The 22,314-nt window shown below is 33.8% G+C and overlaps 1 protein-coding gene and 1 long non-coding RNA gene across 2 annotated transcripts; both read right to left on the bottom strand.

Moving 5' to 3' along the window:
* Positions 1–1,256: 1,256 nt before the first annotated feature.
* On the bottom strand, positions 1,257–5,252 carry LOC136997772 (uncharacterized). Its single transcript, XR_010888416.1, has 2 exons — positions 3,675–5,252; positions 1,257–3,561 (listed from the first exon to the last, which is right to left on the bottom strand). It is a non-coding gene; the product is annotated as an uncharacterized lncRNA (long non-coding RNA).
* A 4,293-nt stretch (positions 5,253–9,545) lies between these two features.
* Positions 9,546–21,830, bottom strand: LOC105679005 (fatty acid synthase-like). Its single transcript, XM_067348704.1, has 19 exons — positions 20,187–21,830; positions 19,753–20,003; positions 19,342–19,573; positions 18,783–19,201; positions 18,266–18,559; positions 17,990–18,197; positions 17,758–17,918; positions 17,351–17,668; positions 16,791–17,266; positions 16,400–16,704; positions 15,882–16,286; positions 14,702–15,726; positions 14,382–14,626; positions 12,860–13,553; positions 11,919–12,750; positions 11,303–11,757; positions 10,862–11,119; positions 10,532–10,789; positions 9,546–10,463 (listed from the first exon to the last, which is right to left on the bottom strand). The coding sequence occupies exons 1-19, from the start codon at positions 20,353–20,355 to the stop codon at positions 10,332–10,334; spliced, it is 7,137 nt and encodes a 2,378-aa protein (XP_067204805.1). The 5' UTR covers positions 20,356–21,830; the 3' UTR covers positions 9,546–10,331.
* Positions 21,831–22,314: the final 484 nt, after the last annotated feature.

Below are 22,314 nucleotides of genomic sequence, written 5' to 3' on the forward strand. Positions count from 1 at the left end.
CAGACTAACTAAAGTTTGACATTAATTGCATACAAATCTGAATGTTAAACATCTACATGTATCCATCCGGACGAGACGTTGCATAATTGGATAATCAAACAAACTTACAGTGAAATTCGATTGCAATTATGTTGTCTCGTCCGGATGGAGGATCCCTCCCTCCCACAACCTAAACTCAGATTTGTTTACGTTAAACTTATGAGCACCCGCGGCGTCGCTAAGCGCGCGCTAAGATACGCGCCTTTTTTGAATTTTATAATCTTTTAAAGATCCTGTTGAGGATAGTGCAGCGGAACGCTACTACATGTATCCATCCGGACGAGACAGCATAATTGCAATCGAACTTCACTGTAAGTTCGTTTGATTATCCAATTATTGGTAAAATACAAGTATGTCAATTTAAATTTTCCAGTTATACTTAGCCTATAGAATTAATAATTCTTTCAGTATAATAAAAAAATAAATTTGTTATTAACAAAATGCATGCTGTAACAAATGTAAGACAATTTCTTTACACAATTGAAAAATATTCAGGACAAATGCTTATTATATCAGTTGATTATTTAATTAATAATTTTTTATTTGTTTGTTTAAATAATAACACAATGAGAAACTAATGCTTATCAGTTAATTTCGATAATTGTACAAGATTTTTCAAATGTTTCATGTATCGAAAATCTGTAAAAACTAAATATTATAACGACACATCTTTTAATTATTAAGACAAAATATAATTGTAGAAATTAAAACGGTTTGAACAAATTTGAAATTAATTGCATTTTAAAATTTATGGTTATTTTTGATTGAAAGTATAAACTGCAGTCATGACACTTCATAAAACTAAAACTTGAACACATTGAGCATGATGTAAGCAAATGTATAAATAATGTATTAATTCTCTAAAGTATTACAATATCTATGAAATTGAGCCATTTTATTATTTTAATATTACGCTTATGAAAACATTTTTGGATTACTCAGTTAATGCTATCAATGCTTACATGATGTTCAGTTTGCGTATATAACTTTGGGATATGAAAGTAACACATTAATCAAGTTGCATATAATAATTTAGTATAATTAATTGTATAATTATAAGTATAATTGAAGACTGAGTGTGGATTTTAAAGAATGACATGTGATAATAATTGTTATACTTAAAATAATATGCATGAAAAAAAGACGCTTTATTTAATTATTTTATATAAAATTATTTAGTATGTCCCTAGTAAGTAAGAAAATTTTTTAAATGGAAAAAGTTTGATCCTTATATAAATTTAAGTAGCATTAAATTAAAGTAAAACCTTAATTTGCATACAATGTAATTAAAAAGAAGCATTCTTCTTCGTATATTCGTGTATAAATTTTCAATGTTTGCTTACGAATTGATTACGAATTGCATACGAATTGTCGATCTTTGAATTGTTATAAGTTTATGAAAAAAGTTGTACAACAATTCTGTTGAGATTGTTTTAAAAAATGATCTTTACTTTCAGCTCTACAATTGGATTTTTTTCGAAGATGTCTTTGCACAATAAAGCGATATCAAATTTAAATAAACAATTTTAGACAACAAACTTTAAGTTCTATATTTGTACAAATATTTATACAAATTTGTGTAACATAAAAAATTTGTACAACTACTTCGAATTGTGTAAATTTGTAAATTTTTTAGAATAAAATCATTTTTAAAATTTTCACCTTGTTTTCTAGTGCAAAAGAACTTTTTCTCTTCGAAAAAATTTGACTTATAGAAATAAAATACTGCTTTACTTAAAATTTTATACAAGAAATATATAAGTAAAGTAATGTGAAACCGTTGAGTTAGATTCAATCAATCTGATATTTGTAATAAATTTTACTACATTTGTTAAACAATTTATTAAATAGTTATATACAAATTAAATACTTCAGACTATATGGAAGCGATATGTTAAAAAAAAAAAAAAAAATTGTGTTAATTTTAGGAAAAAGATTATATTTTTATTTGTGATTTGAAACAACTAATTTTTGCTTATATTATTTTTAACATATACATAGTTTAAAGAAATAATTATATATTAACATTGTGTTTTATAAAGTCTTATAAAACTAAATGTATAGATTTTGCGTATACTTATATAGTGTATATATCATGTATAAGTATAGTATTTAAAATGTGCATATTAACTTCTCTGTTTTAATATGGATATTTTAATCTGTTTAAAATATCCATACTAGAACAGAGAAGTTAATATGCACATTTTAAATACTAATTTAAAATTTTTAATTTTAAATAATATTTAAATTTTAAATAATAATTTAAATTAATTATTGCCTTTATATGCTCGGGTGCTCCATCGATGAGTATCAATCGGCCTTTGAGATTTATTTCTTCTAACTTCCGCGTTAATTCGATTGCAATTATCGATTCATACGAATAGCCGACTAGTACAAAATTCTGTGGCAATTTTTGTTCTCTGCTTAAAATGTGCTGAAAACACATAAAAAACAATAAAGTATAAAAAAACTTAACATAGAAAAAATGGGACTACAAATATCTCGAACTGCAATCTTGTTATCATTGTATTCTGGTATGCAGTATTTTATTGTATCACAATCTCTTTCCTTATTTCTACATTATGAAGTCTAGTTGTTAATTAAGTGAAAAATTTACCTGTAAAAGGCTATTAGTGATATCTTTTTTTAATGTCAAGTCAGTGCCGATGTTATGCGTGTTGTATTGCAGGCACGTTGCTGAACCTTCGATTTTTGGTACCAGCAAATCAAAGACGTTTCCACAACCCTCTATATCTGGCAATAGGAATATTTCACTTTCCGTCGTGCTTTCTTTCGTCGGAAGCTTTATACAAACATCGAGTATCAATTGATAGTCGCCTGATATGTGAATGAGCAATTTCATTCCTGTTATCCCGGTGAGTTCCTTGTTCTTGACATCGCCGACCGCACCCTATTGAACCGCTAGTCCGTGCAGACCCTCTTGCACTTTTCTCTCGCAAATTCTCTCCATGATGGAATTTGCCATGCCGTAATTGGTCTGTCCGGCATTTCCTCTGCCGCAAGAAACCGAAGAGAACACAACAAAGTGACAAAGCTGAAGACATATTTTTTGGTCAAATGATCCAAGTTTTTCGTGGCCCAAGCTTTCGCTTTGAAAGGCTCCTGGAACGTCTCTACAGTTTAATTCCGACAAATTTTATCATTCAATACCACAGCCAGGTAGAATATAGCGTCCACCGGTGTCAGTGTTTCCGCCGATTTCAGCATATATTCGCAATCTTTGACGTCCGATACATCGACGTTTGATATAATTAGCATTTTTACTTCGTAAGATTTCCACAGATCGATCTTCATCTGCTAATATCCGTTTTTTACTCCGGCGCGCGAGATGAACACCAGATTCTGAGCGCCACGAGCAACCAGCCAGTCGGCTAATTCCAAGCCGAAGTCATCCAAGCCGCCTAAGATGATGTACGATTTGTTCGATAGACTGTAATAACGTGGAAGTGCAAGAATGGGTCCGTTCATTGATTCATTTTCTTCGTGTATTTTTATGATTATCTAAAAGTACGTTAACTCAGTTATATAACTCAGTTTTTATTTCATGTATTATGTTTTATTCTTAATTGAGCTCACGTATTAAGCCACAATTAATTCCAGCTAAATTGACCTACCTTTCCTATATGCTTTCCAGCTGCCATGTATCTGAATGCAGCCTCCACTTCATCCTTTTCGAAAATCTTCCTGGCAATCGGTTGAATAGCTCTATTCACAAAATTTGCGGTTATTATCTTGTTGAAATGTGCTTTCATTTTCTCCGGAGCTATAGATAAAGTTTCCAGCATAATACTGAAAAATTGAATGCCTTTCGAAAACAAATTATAATTTTTTGAATTTATCGTTCCTCTCAAAAGGCATTCAATTTTTCAGTATTATGCTCGAAACATTACCAATAGCTCCAGAGAAAATAAAAGCATATTTCAACAAGATGATTATCATAAATCTCGTGAATTACAAGTTTGCCGGACGCTATCATCACATCTCTGAAATTGATAGTCGAGTAAGCTCTGTGAACGAGATTATTCTCTTTATAATCCGGTGTAATCGGCCCCTCGATCCAGCGAAATGAACTCAAATCACCGCACATCTAATTGAGAAGTACCTTTTGTTATGACAGAACTGTAAGAATAACTTTTTTTATTAATTTGATGTCAAATCACCTATCGAAAAAGCAGCGGAATACTCAAGTTTTATTCGGAATCTATCCGATACGTCGTCAAAGTCAAAGCCGTGGAAATTATGCAACTGTTTACGACTGGTGCGGTCGCCATCCTTTTCGAACACGAGCCGATAAAACGTGTATATAGCTAGGCGTGACAATGTATTCGTATTTTCTCAGCCACCGGCTTGATTTGTCTAAGCGTTTCCAGTACTTCCTGATTATAGTTTATATCGTATGTAAGCGATCGTCGTCGTGTCTTGTTATCACTAAACAATGGCTGGTGTTTGCAGTCGCGCACACGTCTTTTCGCAAAAATGGCAGTTGTAGGTCTTTCGGAACCTTTTCTTGTGACGTAGATCAACTGACGTACCTCGTCGTTCCTGGCGTACCTCGTCGTTCCTGGCATACCTCGTTATCTTAGGCACAACCAGCTTCTTTTCGTTTTTTTGATCCACAGCGTCGTTAATCGTCGTATTCATCGTAAGTCGTCGTAACCGTCGTAAGTTGTCGTAACCGTCTTCAGGCTCTCGTGGCTCACTGCAGGAGATCTGGCTACATCGCGGACGAGCCCCCAATTTATGTACGAATTAATAACAAGCAGACACAATATATATTTTAATGTAAATATTGTATATTGTGTGGTTACAATAGATTCACTCGTTTATGCGCGTTCTTACGCGTGTCGACTGTGTCTATCACTGCGTAGGACTATCAACTCACTAACTCTATCACTACTACTAACTATGGGCTTGTTCGTTTTAGCTACACTGGGGCTGCTCTGGGTCTGCTCTACACAGGATAATACAGGACAGATAAATAGTTTGTCCTGTATTATCTTGTTTAGAGCAGACCCAGAGCTGCCCCAGTGCAGCTAAAACGAACAAGCCCTATGACTACTACTAACTCATTCGCCACCTCGCGGGGTCCCAGAAGTACTGGAGTGGGGAGACAAAGACGGTTCCCACCGCGATTCAAGACCCGCAATACAAAAAATAAATAAATAAATAAAACATCGCAATGACTAACCAAGATCAGTTCCCCTACAATACGTTTCTATAGAATATTTTTAATATAATTTTTTATTCATAGAAGGAAGAAGACTTTACCATGATTCCATCGTCGTTCCTCATCTGTTCCAAGATCCACTTTGTTAAATAGATTGTCTTGAAGCTGCCTAATATTGTCCGAGTTAGGAAATCTACCGGCGATGCTAGAAATAACGACGTCATCTTCAGATTCCACATCAATGATCGTGGTTTTTTTAGTAGAGTTCATGTCAACTTCATCGACAGTAAATTTTACTTTACTGGTTAACAAAGTTCCAATATCAGAAAATTTCCAGATATTTTATCAGGAGTACAAATTAGTTCGGTCCGTTTTTCAAAAGATAGCTCTGGCTGTTGTAAATGGTTCATAGTGACAGCAGATTTTAGCGGTTTCAGAGAGGTTAGACATCTGCTAATAATATTCAGTTTATATTGCTTTGAGTTTCATATAAAAACCTTGATTTTTACTGTGTTCGAAATGTCGAATTTTGTGCTAACCAAGCAGCATTTGCGGGAGGTTTTAATTTTCTGCTTTAATTGGAAGAAAAGTGCAGCTGAAGCCCATCGAATGCTTGTCGAAGTTTATGGTGACACTGCTCCAACTGATAAATCATGTAGGGAATGGTTTCGACGTTTCAAGGATGGAGATTTCAGTGTTGAAGACAAGCCTCGCTCTGGACAGCCAAAAAAATTCGAAGACAAAGAATTAGAGGCATTACTCGAAGAAGATCAGAGTCAAACGCAAGAGGAGCTTGCAGGATTATTGGGAGTAACTCAACAAGCCGTTTCTGTACGATTGAGAGCCATGGGAATAATACAAAAACTAGGAAATTGGATGCCTTATGAACTCAAACCGAGAGACGTTAAAAGGCGATTTTTCACTTGCGAGCTGCTGATTCAAAGGCAACAAAGAAAAGATTTTTTGCATCGAATTGTACTGGAGATGAGAAGTGGATATTCTACGACAACCCCAAGAGGAAAAAATACTGCGCTAAGCCCGGTCAATCATTGCCATCGACCTCAACATCAACACCAAAGCCGAACATTCATGGTTCGAAGATCATGCTCTGTATCTGGTGGGATCAAAAGGGTGTTGTTTACTATGAGCTGCTGAAACCTGGCGATTCCATTACGGGCGATCGGTATCGGCTTCAATTGGTTTGTTTGAGCCGTGCATTGCGAGAAAAACGGCCGGAATACGAGCAAAGACATGATAAAGTTATTCTTTTTTATGACAACGCTCGGCCTCATGTCGCAAAAGTCGTAAAAAAATATTTGGAAACGCTTAAATGGGATGTTTTACCGCACCCGCCGTATTCTCCGGACATTGCTCCTTCTGATTACTGGTTGTTCCAAAAGATGCAGCACGATTTGGCAGGTCACCGGTTCACTTCTTTCGCAGAAATCGAAAATTGGCTCCAAACTTGGATCGCCTCCAAAGACGAGTCATTTTTTCGAGATGGAATTCAAAAATTGGTTGAGAGATGGGAAAAAGTAGTAGCCAGCGATGGACAATACTTTAATTAATCTGTTCATTTATTTTGTTTTGAAATAAATGCATTTTTGAACACAAAAAAACGGACCGAACTAATTTGTACTCCTGATAAATGATCTTTATTTTAGGTTTTTACATTTGCATACTCTTTTTTTCTTAATTTTTAATGATAATGTTTAAGTGAGATTCTGAAACCCAACTTACACGATTGCTTGTGCGACTGGCGGGACACTAGTTACTTAATAGCTCATTTCTAAACTTTACATCTTTTATATAAAAGACATATGTTAATTATTTCATCACTACTTATGCAGGAACATTATAAATTTACTCTTTAAAAAACAATTGATTGATCTGAATAATAATTAATGGTTCGTCATCGTGAAACATTAATGCTACGAGTTTTATTAATGCCACGTGTTTCAAATTATTTGCAATTATTGGTCTGTAAAAGTAAATTCTCTTTTTTATTCTACTATTTGTTGCATTGAGAGACGCGAAAATGTGATATAGAAGTAAGAATTTTGAGACCAATTGTATATATCTAGTGGAAAATTATTATAATTTTTAGTTATATGGGCTAGTTACATAATAAATTACTAATTCTAAATAAAGAACTATACTGTTTTTAGAATAAGTAAATTTTTTTACCGTAAGAAACAATATATCTCATTAAATAAACATTTAAATGATATAAACGTAGTTCATTGCGTTAACCTTTTGAATACAATAAGTAGGTATACAGGGTGATTCAAAATAACCTGATGTCCTTGCAATGCCATATTCTTGAGCGAATTCTGAGACAATTTTTCCTTTTACAAAATTTTGTCCAAAGTTTAGTTTTCGAGTTATAATTGAAAATAGTTTGCTACTTATGAGTCCGATACAACGGACAGACAGAGACGGTGTAATGTGTCATGAGACGATAGTAAACACTTGACAGTCTCATTATACGTTGCGCGTCCCTGCCTGCCCGTTGTACCGAACTCGTAAGTTGCTATCTATTTTCAATTATAACTCGAAAACTAAGCTTCGGAGAAAATTTTGTAAAAGGAAAAAGCGTCTCAGAATTCGCTCAAGAATATGGCATTGCAAGGACATCAGGTTATTTTGAATCACCCTGTATATTCCGCGAAAACAATTGATGTAGATGACGAACTCATATTAACATTTGGAGAAAACAATTGATGTGGCCGATGGATATATACATATATGCAAAATAAAATTAAATATTAAAGTACAGTCAACAGTATTGCATTAACCTTGGGCTAAGGCTAAATAAGACGCAGAGCTATATCGCTCTACACAACTCTATTGCGAAACACAATTTAACGAGTTTAGTATTTCTTATCGAATCTAAGTTAGTACAAAATAATATTTGATAATGCTGTATCAAGGAGAGAAAATTATTTTCTTCAAAAATATTTTATGTTCATGTTTTATCAAGAATTGGTTTCTTAACTGTAGTGCATTCCTCAAAATCGTACGTAATATTGCTATCAAACAATTTCAAAAATTCTTCAAAAATTCTTCAAAAATTCTCTTGAGACGAAAAATAAAAATAAGCGAAGACATTTTTACTCTGTAAAAAAAAAATATTTAATGATTTTTCAATATGAAGTAAAGAAGATAGTCATTATAATATTTTATTCCAGAAAATCGCTTAAAAGGTGGTCGAAGAGTTAAAAATCATATTATTGAGTTGCAATCGTATTGAATTCTAACATCAAAAGTTAAAAATATACAATACGCTGCAAAATTTGTAAATTTTCAATTAATTTTTTATTAATACTAGTATTATTTATAGCAGAGAGGGTAATTAGATGCAACTTTCGGCTCGATTTTCTGATTGACGCCTACTGTTCCCTCCTTGCCGCTCGCATGCTAGCAACGAGTCACCAAACACGCTATTAACGCGCGTAACTAACAAAAGGTGCGCGATACTCAGCCTCAGGAATGTCCATATCACAAATGCAAGTAATAAATATGGGACAATAAATTTCCACATCACCTGTGAGGTACTATTATTGACGCGTTCTTCAACAATAGTATTATACAATTGAAAAATATTCAAGACAAATGTTAATTATATCACTTGACTATTCTATTAATAATTTTTTATTTATTTGTTTAATAACATAATCAGAAACTAACGCCTGTGAGTTGAATTCGATAATCATACAAGATTTCTCAACGTTTGTAGCTATCGAAAATCTGCAAAAACAAAATATTATAACGACACATTTTTTAAATTATTATTTTAAAATATAATTGTAGAAATTAAAACGGTTTGAACAAAATTGAAATTAATTGTATTTTAAAATTTATAATTGTTTCTTATTAAAAATATAAGTGGCTTAATGCTATCAATGCTTGCATTATGTTTAGTTTGCGGTAAATAATTTTGGGTATGTAAGTAACACATTTATCGAGTTGCATATAATAATTTAATATAATTAATAGTATAATTATAAGTATCATTCGAGACTGAGTGTGGACGTAAATGCATGTGATAATAATGATTATACTTAAAATAAATATGCATGAAAAAAGACGCATTATTTAATTATTTTATATAAAATTATTTAGTATGCCCCTAGTAAATAAAAAAGTTTTTTTAAATGGAAAAATTGTGACCGTTATATAAATTTAAGTAGCATTAAAATAAAGTAAAACCTTACTTTGCATACAATATAATTAAAAAGAAGCATTCATCTTCGTGTATTCGTGTATAAATTTTCAATGTTACCCTTACGAATTGTCGATCTTTGAATTGCTATAAGTTTATGAATAAAGATGTACAACAATTCTGTTGAGATTATTTTAAAGACTGGTCTTTACCTTCACTTCTATAATTGGATTTTTCTCGAAGATGTCTTTTCACAATAAAACAATATCAGTTTTGAATAAACAACAAACTTTAAACTTCAAACTTTAAGCTCTATATTTGTACAAATAATTGTACAAATTTGCGTAACATCAAACATTTTTACAACTTCTCTGAATTGTTTAAGTTTGTAAATTTTTTAGGTTTAAATTCTTTTTAAAATTTTTATCTCGTTTTCTAGTGCAACAGAATTCTTCCTCTTCGAGAAAATTTTACTTTTAGAAATAAAATGCTGCTTTCCTTTAAAATAATACAAGAAATATATAAATAACGCAATGTGGAACCGTTTATTCGATTCAATCAAGCTAATATCTGCAGTAATTTTTTCTAAATTTTTAAAACTAATTATTAAATAGTTATGTACAAATAAAATACTTCAAACTACATGGAAGCGATATATTAAAAGAAAAAACAAAATTGTGTTAATTTTAGGAAAAAGATTTTTATTTGTGACTTGAAACAAATAATTTCTGCTTATATTATTTTAAACATATACATAGTTTAAAGAAACAATTATATATTAACATTGTGTTTTATAAAGTCCTATAAAACTAAATGTATAGATTTCGTGTATACTTATGTAGTGTATATATTATGTATAAGTATAGTATTTAAAATTGCATATTAACTTCTCTGTTCTAGTATGGACATTTTAAACAGACGTCATATTATTATTACCTATTATATTTGCATGTTTTTAATAGGTTCGATGGAATTAATTGTTTCATTAATTGCAGCAACGACTTTCTCATTGTCAATTATTGTCATGTGAGTGCCTTCAACATAATGTATTTCTATTTTTCCTTTAGTAATCTGCAAGTAACTTTATATTAATTACAACTGTTCTGCTGTATAAATTATTTTTTATATACTTTCATTACCTTGTGCAAACCATAGTCTTCTTGAGGAAAAAGTAATGAATATGTCGTGGGCTTCAGAAGTATTATAGGTGATTCGATCTTTGGTACTTGTGTCACATCATATTCATGAAGACCGATCAAATGCTTATACATTGTTGTGCACAAAGCTTTTTTTTTGTCAATCATTACTTGTGAATAAGCCGAAGAAACATGTTTCAAAAAAATTTCTAACTTTTCGTCCCAATTAGTATTAGTACATTTGTTCAACTCCAACAGAAACTAAAAAGATTAGATTTGTGATTTTTGCCGAAAAATCTATCATTTAGGACCACCATCTACGACTGTATATACCTTTCCGCTAGTTGTTGGTTGAAACAAATCTATTATACCCAAAAGAATATTATTCTGGAATTCATCTAACGTAGTGAAAGGACAATTTACATTAACCATTGCCTTCATATGCTCGGGTGCTCCATCGATGAGTATCAATCGGCCTTTGAGATTCATTTCTTCTAACTTTCGCGCTAATTCGATTGCAATTATCGATCCATACGAATAGCCGACTAGTACAAAATTCTGTGGCAATTTTTGTTCTCTGCTCAAAATGTGCTGAAAACACATAAAAAACAATAAAGTTTAAAAAAATTTAACATAGAAAAAATAGGACTACAAATATCTCGAACTGCAATCCTGTTATCATTGTATTTTGGTATGCAGTATTATATTGTATCACAGTCTCTTTCCTTATTTCTACATTATGAAGTCTAGTTGTTAATTAAGTGAAAAATTTACCTGTAAAAGGCTATTAGTGATATCTTTTATTGATGTCAAGTCAGTGCCGATGTTATGCGTGTTGTATTGCAGGCACGTTGCTGAACCTTTGATTTTTGGCACCAGCAAATCAAAGACGTTTCCACAACCCTCTATACCTGGCAATAGGAATATTTCACTTTCCGTCGTGCTTTCTTTCGTCGGAAGCTTTATACAAACATCGGGTATCAATTGATCGTCGCCTGATATGCGAATGAGCAATTTCATTCTTGTTATCTCATTGAGTTCCTCGTTCTTCACATCTTTTTCGAACATTTTGGCGAGCTTAGCGAAATTGAGATTGCGAATATCCTGCGCGGTAAGAAAAATCTCATACTCCCGTTCCAAGGTCTGTTTAATTTCCACAGCCATCATCGAGTCTATTCCAAGCTCGGACAAAGGCATGTGATAAGCCACGGTACTCATGTCCTTCAGATCTATATTTAATTAATTTTTTGTATTTAGTTTTAGTATTTAGTTTATATTAAATATTCTAATTACATTTAATTAAACACATTGATCTTTTTTATCAAAAGAATTCAAATTCAAATAAATCGATTAATTACATTGTTTAATTTTTTTAAAGTTATTAACTTACTCATAATATTGGCCACAGTTTCGACAATACTGGATGCGTCAAATGTGTTCAACCGCTTCTCGGCTACAACCATGCTCGCCACTGTAGGCTGCTTTTGTAATAAAAAGTCCTCGAGTTTTGCGATGCAGGAAATTATCTTTTGCTGCAAAGTGCCACCGATAACCATTTCTTTGTCGTTGTCTTGCATATCAGCCACGAGGCCGACATCACCGACCACACCCCATTGAATCGCTAGTCCATGCAGACCCTCTTGCACTCTTCTCTCGCAAATTCTCTCCATGATGGAATTTGCCATGCCGTAATTGGTCTGCCCGGCATTTCCTCTGCCGCAAGATACCGAAGAAAACACAACAAAGTGACGAAGCTGAGGACATATTTTTCTGGTCAAATGATCCAAGTTTTTCGTGGCCCAAGCTTTCGCTTTGAAAGGCTCCTGGAACGTCTCTACAGTTTGATTTCGGCAAATTTTATCATTCAATACCACAGCCAGGTTGAATATAGCGTCCACCGGTGCCAGTTTTTCCGCCGATTTCAGCATATATTCGCAATCTTTAACGTCCGATACGTCGACGTCCGATATTATTAGCACAGTCACTCCGTAAGATTTCCACAGATCGATCTTCATCTGTTGATATCCGTTTTTTACTCCGGCGCGCGAGATGAACACCAGATTCTGAGCGCCACGAACAATCAGCCAGTCGGCTAATTCTAAGCCGAAGCCACCCAAACCGCCTAAGATGATGTACGATTTGTTCGATAGACAGTAATAACGTTGAAGTGCAAGAATGGGTGCGCTCATAGATTCACCCTTTTCATGCATTTTTATGAGTATCTAAAAGTACGTTAACTCATTTAACTCAGCTTTTATTTAATGTATTATGTTTTATCCTTAATTTATTTTGCGTATTAAGCCACAATTAATTCCAGTTAAATTGACCTACCTTTCCTATATGCTTTCCAGCTGCCATGTATCTGAATGCAGCCTCCACTTCATCCTTTTCGAAAATCTTTCTGGCAATCGGTTGAATAGCTTTATTCGCAAGATTTTTGGCTACTACCATGTTTAAACGTTCTTTTAGTTCCTTCGGAGCTGTGAATATATTATCCAACATAACGCTGTAAAATTTAATCCCTTTCGAAAACATCGACAGATTCAACAAATTATTGGCCATAAAATCGAATTTGCCGATTTCCAGAAAACGCCCGCCCTTCGCGAGGCAACGGATGGACGTCTGGAGTTTCTCTTCGGCGAGCGAGTTCAATACAATGTCCACGCCACGGCCGTTGGTCTGACTAAGTATCATTTGCTCAAAACTGTTGTCGCGCGAATTTCCAATGTGATTCTCTGGGATAAACGGGAACGTGTCTCTGATAAACTTTCGCTTTTCCGGAGTGCCAACGGTGGTGAATATCTCGCAACCTTTGTGATGCGCAAGATGAATCGCAGCTTGGCCCACGGCACCGGTACCGGAATGGATAAGTACTGTGTCGCCCTTTTTCATATTCGCTTTGACGGTTAATGCGTAACAGCACGTGCCGTACGCGCACGGAACAGTTGCTGCATCCTCCATGCTCCACTCGTCGGGAACGTTCCAGCATAAGTATTTGGAGGATGTACACATATTTGATATGGATCTGTGCATTAGAGCAGCGCTCGGAATTAGTTGCACATTTCGGGCCGATTTCCGAGACGACGCCTACTGTTTCCCCACTACCGCCCGGCCGCTGGCGGCCGAGCCGCCGATAGCTCTGGCTCAGGAGCGTTTTATATTAAAAATAGGCTGGATTGTTTAGGCATCTTTCAAGAAATCGTAACATTTTCTTCACTACATAAATAATGTTTATTTTTATTAATACATAATATATATATATTTAATTATTAATAAAAATAAAAATTATTTATGTAACAAAGAAAATATTACTATTTTCTGAGAGGTACCTCAACAACCCAGCCTATTTCTTATATAAAACGCTCCTGCGCCAGAGCTATCGGCGGCTCGGCCGCCAGCGGCCGGGCGGTAGTGGGGGAACAGAAGGCGTCGTCTCGGAAATCGGCCCGAAATGTGCAACTAATTCCGAGCGCTGCATTAGAGAATTAAAATTTTTTTTCTATCTAAAGAAAAAACAGGATTATCTAAAATAAGAATAATTTGTAGATTTTACAGTGAATACAGTAAATACGGTAATACTGTTTATAAAAAATTTATGCGTTCCAGTAAAATAATTCTACGTTTTTGCTTCGGCTTTACAAAATATTGCAAGTTGCATTACAAAGTCCGCAACATTTGAGATGCAAATTTTTTAAAATAAATAATTTTTTAATTATTTTTTATTTTCTTATCACACATGCACAATATATACACAAACAATATATCAATTTATCGAATGGAAAGACTTACTTTAAAGTGCGTTAATTTTTTTAGAAATAATTTATTTTTAAATGATTGCGTGACAGTAACGTACCTTCTTTCGCAAAGTCCCATCACTCTCTGTCCAGTATTATCGACGCCGACATATTCTATACCCATCATACAATCCTCGAGTCGTCCACGCGTTAAGTTGAAAGCATCTCCTGCAAGTTTGCCGGACGCTATCATTACATCTCTGAAATTGATAGACGAGTAAGCTATATGAACGAGATTATTCTCCTTATTATCCGGTGTAATCGGGCCCTCGATCCAGCGAAATGAACTCAAATCACCGCTCACCTAATTGAGAAATATCTTTTATTATGACAGAACTGTAGGAATAACTTTTTTTATTAATTTATGAAACATTTATACCAATTGATTGGCAAATGCGTGGTACACGAGCTTCGGTGGCAGCGGCGCTAAAGGAAGATGTCTGTAAGAACCCCATGTTTTACCCGGACGCAAGACATTTATGATAAGATCGATCCGGAGTTGCTCCGCGTATAATGACTCGTGCAAAGAAAACTCCGGTGCAGTTTCGTCTTGAATAAACACGCCTCTGATCAATTCGCCACCTGGTTCTCTCCTCAAGCAATTAACGAGGCCCAACAAGCCGCATTCCGAATCTTTCTCGCTGACTAAAATTATTTTTGCAGCGTTTCTTGATTCGTTTTCCGCGTTCAAGATCGATTTAAGCTGCTCTAACCAAGAGAACTCGTAATTGTTCACGTGAATAACTTTAGTTTTCCTCGTCGACTGTTCTCTCTTCTTTAACAGTATAATGTGCTCTTTTTGCGTGCGTTTCTCAAGTACTATTGCTAAATTGTACTTTTTAGCAGTCGCAATGTTATCTTTTGTGAAAGACTTTTCTCGTGTCAATAAGAATCCATTGTTTTGTAACGCCGGCAAAATTTCTATTAAGGTCTTGCTTTTGTTCTTCGCGAACAAATTGTATCCTGTGATTAATATCGCATTATCGTCATTCGACAACTTCTTCAATTGCGCGACTGTGATTTTTGAAGGAAGAGTAACGCAATCGAAGCGATCGGTTCTGGTCACCAGAGTAACGTTTGGTTGAAGCAACGGTAGATCACCCAAAATATCGATAAACAGTGGTGATGCTATTTCATCTGTTTCTACTTTGTCATTATCTTCGATCAATTCGATAATATTTACTTTTATCACTTGATGATACTCCAGAGCGAGATGCGTCGACAGCATCACGGCTTCCCGCAAAGAAACCTCGGCTCCGTCGCGATGAGCTATGAATCTGTATTCTTCGAGAACGGGCTCCCCTGCTGGTTTTCGACGAAATATGGAAGTAGCTTTGATTCCGTGAATTTCCACACCGCCGGATACTACCGCGTCAAAGATATTGTACACACGAACAGGAAGCTCTGAAAAGATATTTATAAATATTGTATTTTTTTATACTCAAACTTTTCTTACGTTAAACAAATTTCCATATTGAGAATTAGTTACAACATTTAAAGTTACATTAAAAAATTCATATTAAAAAACTGTTTGAAAGAAAATAAGTCGACAAACTTACGATAATCGTTAGCTGCTGCGTTCTGTATTTGCTGTATGTGAAGTTTCGTATCGATCACCAACTTTTGTATTCCCGTGGGAACGTGAAGACCCCTCGTGTCTATCCCGAGGATTTTCATTTGCAGCATATTATCCATAAATGTTACCCAATTGTACATCCAAGCTATGTGCCCTTGTTTTCCCGTAGTCGACGAACTCTTCAAACCCCGAAACATGCCGGCGTATTGATATCCGCGTAATCTGAGTTCCTTGTAGATATCTTTTGTTTTCATTACTTCCTCCTCGTTGTCGTTCTCTTGATTTAAAAATTGTCTCGGTAACTTTTCCTCGGCAATATCTGTCGGTTCACGCACAGTGCCAGTGACGACGGCATTATCTCCTTCGATAACTTCAAACTTTCCAGTTGCTGCAATAAATAATCTTGAATGTTTCTTTTTATCGCATAAATCGAGTATTGTCATTCTCAATTCAGCAAGTAAAGTAGCTTATTAAAATATAAATTTTTAAAATAAGATTTACCTCTCTGCACCATTATTGTTAGATACACGGGTCCTTGTTTCGGAAAGTGTGTTGCCCGAATAAACTTGACATTCTCAAATACGATCGGCATATCGGTATACGATAGATTTTTCAGCATACCCATCGTTTCCCAAACTAGCATGAGATATCCAGTAGCCGGCAATAATTGTCTTCCGTCAATTACATGACCGCTCATATATTCGTAATCTTCGTCATTTGGCGCAACTTCAACCATCCTTTCTCCGAAAGAGAGTCTCGTCTGCATTTTATGACATGTTACGTACCAGTCCTCGGAATGGTCCCATCTGGAAATAAAAAATAAAAATTTCTTACCGTGAAAATGATTTTGTATTCTATTATGTTTAACAAATGAATAATGTGTTCGACATACTTGATTGACGGCGAGATCATCGGCGTGGAACGACTAACAGGAAATTTCACGGTCGGATATAGATTTGCTAATTGCGGTTGCAAGCCATTGTTGTACATTTTTCCCAGACCTTGCAAAAATACTTTGACGTTATCCTCGTGATTACGCTGAAGTAACGTGATGCTGGTTGTGTCGAACAGTTCTTTCGAAACACTCTGAAGAATAGCATCCGGCGCAATTTCAAGTGTCACTGCGTTTCTGGGAATTAATTGCGCGGTTTTATCGAAAAATACAGGACTTAATAGATTATTCGTGAAATATTCAGCGCAGGACAATTTCGTGCTGCAAAATAAACCTTGCCATATCTCATTGAGAGTCATTGCTTGCGGTATTATTCGATTTAGGTACGTCAGAATCGTGGCTCTCGCGGGGAGGAGATAACGAGTATGCAGAGGAATATCGCAGCAGTTGACTTTTTCAGTAAATACATTATTTGTCTGCAAAATTATATAAAAAGTATATTTTGTTTAAGTTAATTACACGTATATTTAACAAAATATTTCAATGAAAAATTAAAGTACCTCTAATTGTTTTGTAAATGCTTTTACTGATTTTTTTAGACCGCTTATGGAGCAAGTATTTTGACTATTGTTGTAAATTACTTCGATATCAGGTGGGCATATGTTCTTCACATTCTCATAACTAAGATTGATATTCACCATCGCGCAGTTAATTTTTTCCGTTTCCTTTAATCCCAATCCTATGTAATACGAAGACAAAATCACTTGTTCAAGGGTAAAATTACCGGTCGCATATGCGCAGCAGAGTTCACCAATTGAGTGACCGGCGACATAATCTGGCACAATATTTACAGATTTTAAGAGATCGATTAATCCCACCTAAAAAAGAATAATATATTTCTTTCTATAATTATCAAGAAACATTTATAAAAATTGTGCACATATAATTTGTAAAAGCAATTTATCACCTGCATTACAGTGATGCCCACCAGTGAATTCAATATATCGTTAAAAATATCTTTATGTTTATTCGTTAATATGTCAATGATATTTATTCCATACATTTTTAAAATCGTATCGCATTTTTCTATGGTTTTTGAAAATACTGGGAATTGCAGTAGCGCTTGACCTGTTAACATATAAATTCGAGTGTAATTGCAAGCAATCACTTTTCTAACATATGCAGAAAAGAATGCGTACCCATGCCAACCCATTGCGATCCAATTCCGGAGAACACAAAACAAATTGGTCTTCTCTCACCTGAATAATATTGAATTTCTTTTGCCGCTTTGATTGGCGATTTAGATTCGACAATCACGTATCCTCTGTAAGGATGATTTTTCATCTCGTCAGAGTAAAGATCATGCAACAGCCGTACATATTCGACGTCTATCGGCCGGTTCTCGATCTAACATACAAATTTTCGCGATGTAAATGTGCTTTTATTGACTGTGTAACCGCAAAATTTTTATATACCTCGTTTAGAAATGATTCAACTGCTTGTTCGGTACGTCCAGACAGGACAACGAGTCTGGGCAGATTATCATTCGGCGCTCCTTTATTGATCTTTTCTTTTGTGTTACTTTGCATCAAGATATGGCAGTTGGCTCCACCAAAACCGAACGAATTGATACCCATAAATCCAGAAGTCCACGGTGTTGTGTTGGTCACTACTCGTATACTTCCATCTTCAAAAGCCTTAACACCTTTCCGTGTTTGTGTAAAGTTTATATTTGGCGGGATTAAGCCAGTTTCCATTGCAATTATCACCTTACAAAAAGTGAAATATATGCTAACTTGTTGTTTCTTATTTTTTTATTAAATTATTTATTAATTGATAAATGTTTTTTATGTTTTTATCATAATACTATTAATAATTTAGCAGCGAAAGAAATGTTATACAAATTTTTGTTTGTAAAGTATATAAATTTTACAAATCTATGATCATAAAGTCGACGACTAATATTATAATACATATAATAAGTATTATTACCTTAGCAATTTGACACATGCTACTAGCACCTTCAGAATGACCCAAGTTTGATTTGATAGAGCCGATTAATAGAGGAGTTTGTCTGTTCTTGCAGAAAACCTGCTCGAGTGCATTGATTTCTTCTGGATCGCCAACATAAGTGCCGGTGCCGTGAGCCTCCATGTAGCCTAAGCAAGTCGGGGAAATACCGCATTCATTGTAAATCTCTTCAAGTAAAGTTTGTTGCATTTTGCTCGACGGGAAGGTAATGCCTTGTTCTTTGTATCCATCGCAATTAGTTTTCCCGTGGACGACGGTTGCATAAATTCTCTTAGCCACCTTTGCTTTTTGTAAAAATACGACTGCGATTGTCTCGCTACGCATGTATCCGTTTGCATCGTCGGTAAAAGGTTTGCAAAATCCGTCAGGTGCTAAAATTCCTGAAATTGTAAAATTATGTCATAAAATCTAATTCAGACGTATATTTATATATACATTTCAAATTATTTAGATTATAATAATTTTTATATTTTTCAATTATTTCTTATATTCTAAATTAATGTTTCAATAAGTATAATACCGAGTCGCGCAAACTGCAAAGCTAGATAAGGATTCAGGCAGAGATTTAGACCGCCGACAATAGCGGCGTCACACTGCCCTGACTGAATACTTCTATAAGCGGACTCTAAAGCGAAGAGACTTGAGCTGCAAGCGGAATCGATTAAGTAAGATGGTCCTGTTATATTTAACCAGTGAGACATCCGATTTGCGTACAGAGGCTTGTAACATCCAAAAGCTGCAGCGCCAGCTATCTAATGTGTGTACATAAATTATTTAGAAAATTTAAATGTTCGTTGTATGAGCATTGTACGAGCTGATTTACAAACAAGTACATTTTTTTACAATATGATATAAAAATGTTATTTATCAAAATTTTAATGCTCTAAGGTTGTGCAATATTCTTGCTTGATTGATAAGTAATTTTTCGTACCTGTGCTTTTTTATTAAACCAAGTGTTCACCGACTCCGATTGGCACAATGCGATAAAAATTCCGGTATTTGTTCCAGATAAATCTTTCGGATTTATTCCTGCGTCAACGATAGCTTCATACGTATGCTCCATGAGCATCCTACTCATAGGATCCATGATATGGATTTCGTTGAAGGGTATTCCAAAATAATCTGCATCGAATTTCTCGCAATTATTAATCAGTCCCATACGTTGAGGTAGATCTGGGTGACCTGTATATTGAACCGTATATAATAATTAAACAGTTATTTTTGTTTCAACTAATATAGAAGTTTAGATAAAAAGAAAATTATGGCAATAAATAAAGAATTTAAATACAACAGTAATTTTATATTTATGTTTCTATGGAATATTTTTAATATAATTTTTTATTCATAGAACGAAGAAGACTTTACCATGATTCCATCGTCGTTCCTCATCTGTTCCAAGATCCACTTTGTTAAATAGATTGTCTTGAAGCTGCCTGATATTGTCTGAGTTAGGAAATCTACCGGCGATGCCAGAAATAACGACGTCATCTTCAAATTCCACATCAATGACCGTGGTTTTTTTAGTAGAGTCCATGTCAACCTCAACGACAGTAAATTTTACTTTACTGGTTAATAAAGTTCCAATATCAGAAAATTTGCAGATATTTTAAATGATCTTTATTTTAGGTTTTTACATTTGCACACTCTTTTTTTCTTAATTTTTAATATTTGATATTTAAGTGAGATTCTGAAACCCAACTTACGCGATTGCTTGTGCGACTGGCGGGACACTAGTTACTTAATAGCTCATTTCTAAACTTTACATCTTTTATATAAAAGACATATGTTAATTATTTCATCACTACTTATGCAGGAACATTATAAATTTACTCTTTAAAAAACAATTGATTGATCTGAATAATAATTAATGGTTCGTCATCGTGAAACATTAATGCTACGAGTTTTATTAATGCCACGTGTTTCAAATTATTTGTAATTCTTGGTCTGTAAAAGTAAATTCTCTTATTTATTTTACTATCTGTTGCATTGAGAGACGCAAAAATATGATATCTCATAAAGTAAGAATTTTGGGACAAAGTGTATATATCCAGTAGAAAATTATTATAATTTTTAGTTATATGAACTAATTACATAATAAATTACATAATTCTAAATAAAGAACTACAACTGATTTTAGAATAAGTAAATTTTTTTACCGTAAGAAACAATATATCTCATTAAATAAACATTTAAATAATATAAACGTAGTTCATTGCGTTAACCTTTTGAATACAATAAATGCGTATATATTCCGTGAAAACAATCGATGTAGCCGACGATCTCATATTAACATTTGGAGAAAACAATCGATGTGGCCGATGGATATATATATATGCAAAATAAAATTTAATATTAAAATACAGTCAACAGTATTGCATTAACCTTTGGCTAAAGCTAAATAGAACGCAGAGCTCTACACAATTCTGTCGCGAAACACAATTTAACGAGTTTAGTAGCGCGATCCGTGTTTCACTATTGCATTTTTTATGTATTTCTTATTGTATCTATGTTAGTACAAAATAGTATTTGATAATGCTGTATCAAGGAGAGAAAATTAATTTGTCCAAAAATATTTTATGTTAATGTTTTATCAAGAATTGGTTTTTTAACTGTAGTGCATTCCTCACAATCGTGCGTAATATTGCAATATCAAACATTCTTTTGAGACAAAAAATAAAAATGAGCGAAAACATTTTTGCTTTGTAAAAAAAAAGGTATTCAATGGTTTTTCAATGTGAGGTAAAAAGGATAGTCATTATAATAATATTTTATTCCAAAAAATCGCTTAAAAGGAGGTCGAAATGTTAAGAATCATATTATTGAGTTGCAATCCTATTGAATTCTAACATCAAAAGTTAAAAATATACAATATGGCTGTAAAATTTCTAGCTCTGGCTCAGAAGCGTTTTATATTAGAAATAGGCTGGGTTGTTTAGGCATTTCTCATGAAATCGTAACATTTTTTTTGCTACATAAATAATGTTTATTTTTATTAATACATAATATATATATATATATATTTTTTTTTAAAATAATGTAGTATTTTAATTTATATATAATTTACATATAATATAAGTAAGTCTTACTCGATCTCATTAACATTGCATTGCGTAGTTTGGCCCCAATGTTTGCGGACATTTAAAAAAATTGTGAATTTTAAATAATGTAGTATTTTAATTTACATATAATTTACATATAATCAAATGAATAGATGAAAAATATGTGGAGACAGAAAAGAAATGAAGATGTGCGTCACCCAGGTAGCACATATTCGTTTCATATACGTCTCCTAAATGTATCTAATGTTTTCTAACCGTCAAGCATCAATAAGAAACGACTTTTTGAACCACTCGACAAAAACGTTTTTGAAACCATAATTTAAGAAACGTTTTTTTTACGTTTTTAGAAAACAGAAATATATATTTAAAAATTTTATTTGTGTTTTAATTTTTTCAATTATTTTTTTTCAGTAAAATGTTATTTAAACGTTCTT

Source organism: Linepithema humile, chromosome 2 (assembly GCF_040581485.1).
Source record: "Linepithema humile isolate Giens D197 chromosome 2, Lhum_UNIL_v1.0, whole genome shotgun sequence".
Classification (NCBI taxonomy): Eukaryota; Metazoa; Arthropoda; class Insecta; order Hymenoptera; family Formicidae; genus Linepithema; species Linepithema humile.